The sequence below is a fragment of the Myotis brandtii genome, unplaced genomic scaffold (assembly GCF_000412655.1).
Source record: "Myotis brandtii unplaced genomic scaffold, ASM41265v1 scaffold303, whole genome shotgun sequence".
Classification (NCBI taxonomy): domain Eukaryota; kingdom Metazoa; phylum Chordata; class Mammalia; order Chiroptera; family Vespertilionidae; genus Myotis; species Myotis brandtii.
Genome location: NW_005361573.1, coordinates 4,819,397 through 4,823,437, shown reverse-complemented (window position 1 = coordinate 4,823,437; position 4,041 = coordinate 4,819,397). Strand labels below are relative to the sequence as shown.

General features: G+C 63.7%; 1 protein-coding gene across 1 annotated transcript in view; it reads right to left on the bottom strand.

Moving 5' to 3' along the window:
* SFI1 (SFI1 centrin binding protein) overlaps positions 1-4,041 on the bottom strand; it is a 43,303-nt gene that overhangs the window by 1,461 nt on the left and 37,801 nt on the right. The window contains exons 24-30 of the mRNA XM_014542434.1: positions 3,942-4,016; positions 3,626-3,802; positions 3,296-3,555; positions 2,507-2,611; positions 2,127-2,358; positions 740-1,041; positions 4-222 (exon numbers count right to left, since the gene is read on the bottom strand). Coding sequence (XP_014397920.1) covers positions 4-222; positions 740-1,041; positions 2,127-2,358; positions 2,507-2,611; positions 3,296-3,555; positions 3,626-3,802; positions 3,942-4,016 — 1,370 coding nt within the window. The remainder of the gene's footprint in view (positions 1-3; positions 223-739; positions 1,042-2,126; positions 2,359-2,506; positions 2,612-3,295; positions 3,556-3,625; positions 3,803-3,941; positions 4,017-4,041) is intronic.

Below are 4,041 nucleotides of genomic sequence, written 5' to 3'. Positions count from 1 at the left end.
AGCTCTGCTCCCAGTTGCTGGGCCTGCAGCTCCACCTGCGGGCAGGGAGGGACGGCCGTGCTGAGAGGAAGCACAGCCAGAGCCCCTCCCAGGGGGGCCGGGGACCTCACCTCCTGCAGCTCTTCCTGCACCTGCTGCTCAGCTTCCTGGTCCTCGGGCCTGGGCTCCTCCCGGCTCAGCTCCAGCCACCGGCGCAGGCTGCTCGCTTGCCGCTGGTAGGACCTGAGGGTGAGACGCCTGCTGTTCGCCTTGGTGGTGCTCAGGCTTGGGGTGAAGCACGTGCTTCTGGTGCAGGGGTTCCTGTTCCTCCCCTGCCTCCACACTGTCCAGCAGACGCAGCTCGGATGGGCCCAGGGACCCCTTCCTGTCCCTCCATGGCTGCTACTCATGGGGAGGTCTCCAGCCTGGCCTTGAAGGCGCAGACTCTGGACCCAGAACACAAGACAAGCCACTGCGTGCCGCTGGGGCCCAGGCCAGTCTTTGTACCTTTTCATCCCATGTCACAATCACTGGGCAGACTGCTGGCCCAGCTTTCACATGGCCCAGTCATGTTTACTTATGCTCAGCTTTGTTGCCCCCCCCTCAACCCACCCCCCATCCCACAGGTAAGGCCAACAGCCTTCCTGAGCAGGACTGAGGGTAAAGGGGCCACCTGTGCTCCGGGGCTGGCAGGTGAATCGCCCCAGGCCCTGGCAGCACCCCCAGCTGCTCCCGTGGGCAGGGTGTTGGTGGGCCTCACCGGAGGCTCTGCTTCATGCTCTGGTAGTCCTGCAATTGCCGCTGGATGCTCTCAAGCTCAGCCTCCAGGTCGCTGTGGCCCAGGGCAACAGGACAATGAACTTGATCTTGACCACGCTCCCAGCTGGGCCCAGGCTGAATGGAGGGGACCCAGGCGCTGACAGACCTCAGGTGCACACCTGCAGTTTCAGAGCCAGGCCCACCTGTGAGGGCCTCAGGAAGGAGCAGATGGGGGTCGGGGACACTGGCCAGGGATAGAGGGGCCTGGGGCATAAGGCCAGGGGAGGTCAGCCATGCTGATGCCTGTAAAGGAAGGATGGACACTAAGCATAGAGAAGCCGGAGGAAGGCTGGGACAGGAGCCAAGGCTGCCCACTGCAGGGGAGGGTCAAGGAGGCCCCAGGAGCTGGGCTTTGCAGCGCCCCGGCCCTGCCCTTCCTTCAAGGCTGACCCCAAGCAACCCAGAAGCACCCCACACCTTTGCAGTCTGGCCCACTCCGCCAAGCCTGGCTGAGCACTGCTCCAAGCAGCTGCTTCAAGCCTTCCTGGCCCTAACCCCTACCTGTCTCTAGGCTGTGGCCTTGTCTTTCAGTGAGAAAGTGATCAGAGGCACTTGTAAGTGTCCAGCCGCCCACCTACAACCCTCCTTCCCTCCTGGTGAGAGCACCGTCCCCTCCTGTCACCCTGCCCCTCAGCACTCCCCTGGCTCTCGAGACCCCAGCTCCTTGGGGTGGCCCAGCCCCAGGCTGTCTCCTGCTACTGAGCACTCCTGCTCTCACGCCTCCCTGTCCCGACCCCTGATTTCTATTTTCAACTTTGATCTCCAGACCAGACTTCTTCCCTGAAGGCCAGGCTCACAAGCCTGTTACTTTATCTCAAATGTGACAGGTTGAACACACTTCATGCTTCACCCCAAATGGGACCCCAGTGTTCTTTCAGTGAAAGAACTCATTATCCCGAGGGATCCAAGCCAGCTTTCTTCCTTCATTGGCTGCAGACCCATCAGAGCAAGTCCTGCCTCTTCTGCCTCTCACCAGGGTCTTGGCCCAGGTCTGCTGCCGCCAGCACCTGCTGGGCCATCCATCACAGCAGCCAGCCAGCCTCTAGGACTTCCCTCTCCTTAAAGCCAAACTTCCAGCAGGGCCTGCACGGCCCTCCGTGACCTGCAGTCTGTCTGCTGCTCTTGTCCCCTCAATTGGGACACACGTAACCTTGGGAGCAGGGGCCTGGGCGGGGTGTTCACTCCTGTGCCCTCAAGCGGTGGCGCCTGCACTTGGTGAATGAATGTGTCCCAGAAGCAGCAAGTACAGCTGTGGCTGCAGCACAAAGTGCATGAGCCCTGAAGGCCGGGCCAAAGGATGGGAGCCCAGATGACCAGGGAGGACTCACCTCGGTGGGTGCGCCCACCCCACAGGGCATGAAGGAGGAAGGGGGCAGCAACTGCGGGCCTGTACTCGCCATGGGCACCAACTTCAGGCCAGAGGCACTTGGCAGGGCCCCAGGCTGGGGCATGGCGCTGCTTGGGACCAGGACTGTCTGGGCCTTTTCCGAGAAGGGCCTCGTCAGGGAAGAGCCTGTGGGCGGGGCCAGGCCTAGGTCTCGCTCCCTCGGCGTCTCAGACCTAAGCAAAGGGAAGGCAGGAGCTGGTCAGGCCTCAGCATCCTCCTGAGGAGCAGGAAGGAAAGGGGGCCACTCACTCTCAGACCCCAAATCACACGCCCTGGATGGAGGCACCATGTACTTTGGGGGCCCAAGACCCCATGACCTACCCTTGTCCCCCGAGGCTGCCACCCCCCAGGGGCCTCTGGCTCTGCAAGGGCTCCAGCAAGAAGTTAGGACGTCGTGGCTGCTTCCTTGCGGAGCGGACGGCTCTGTTGGGAAGAAACAAGGCCTGTTTCTCAGGCTGCCCAGGGGCCTGGGACTCTGTGGGGTAGGGGTCGTCATTCAGCCCAACCCCCCGATCTTGTGGGGAGACTGCAGGCCAGAGAAGGAGAGGCTCTTGCCCAAGGTCAACATGGGAGCTGGGCTAGGCCCGGCCACACAGAACTTCAGCATCTCCATGAAGCGAGCCTGTTCCCTCACCCACATCATCTCATTTGACCTCCAGTGCCCCTGGTGATGCAGCTGCTTGTCCCACCTCACGGGGACAGGCCTGTCAGGGTTGGGCCCTGGTTAGGGTCAGGATTGGAGAGAGGGGGTGAGGCAAGCAGAGCAGGACAGGCCTGGGCCACTCCCTGCTGGCAACCTCCCACAGCCTCAGGCAGCACGGGGCCCTCTGGGAGCAACAGCTACAGCAGCTCAGTGTGCAGCTATAGGGCAGGTGCCAGAGCATAGAAAGTGGGGCTCCCGAGAGGGGGCCCCATTTCCTGGCTGTAAGGGTCGGCGGGACACTGGCAGGCCTGGGGCAGGAGGGCAGGGCTGCCCTCCTTTTGCTAACTCCTGCGCTCGGGAGGGACAGGTCCCGCTGGAGAGAAGGCTCCCAGTGTTCTCCCTGCAGGACAGGCCAAGCTTCTGCCCCAGGTGGGAGCGGAGGGGCGAGGCAAGGGGTGGCCACTCACAGCTCCAGGAGGGGGGGGTCCCCGGCATCCAGGGCCAGGCTACCCAGAGTGCCCTGTGGCCTGCGAGGGGCTCGAGGCCTCCTGGTCTCCGGGGCGGCATCTCCAGCAGCAGCGCTGATGTGGTCGGGAAGGGGGCCCCTGAATGTCACTCTCCTGCTGGGCAGAGTGGAGGTGGGGGGAGGCGCCCGGCCGGGGCCCAGCACCTTCTGTTTCCAGAGCATGGCACAGCGGTGGACTGCCCGGTGGAGGCTGTGGGCCACCTGCAATGGCCTCTTGTCAGGTCATGCCATGCCCTGCCCGCTCCCCCGAGGCAGGGGAACCCGGGCCTACCTGCACCTGCTGCTGGGCATGCAGCTGCTGCCGGAGGGCCTTCATGTCCGCTGTGAACCGCAGGAGGCAGGTAGCGCCCTCCTGGAGGAGCTGCTGGTGGTAGGCCTGCACCGCCCGCTCCAGCCTCGCCTTCTTCCTCCTCCTCTCCAGCACGAAGCCCAGCCACGCAGCCCACACCTCCAGGAGGGGGAGGAGGTGAGGCCCAGCTCTCCCTTTAGGACCCTCCAGGGGCTATGCCCACAGCCCACCCTGCCCTCCACCAAGGCACAATGCTCCCCCGGGAGGAGCCGGACAGCGGGATGCGGAGCCCCAGTACCTTTGCCTGAAGAGAGAAGGCCCAGAGCCACAGGGCCCGAGCTGTGTCCCGCTGCTCCTGCCGCCTGTTCTCTAGCTACAGCCAGAAAGAAAAGGTGACA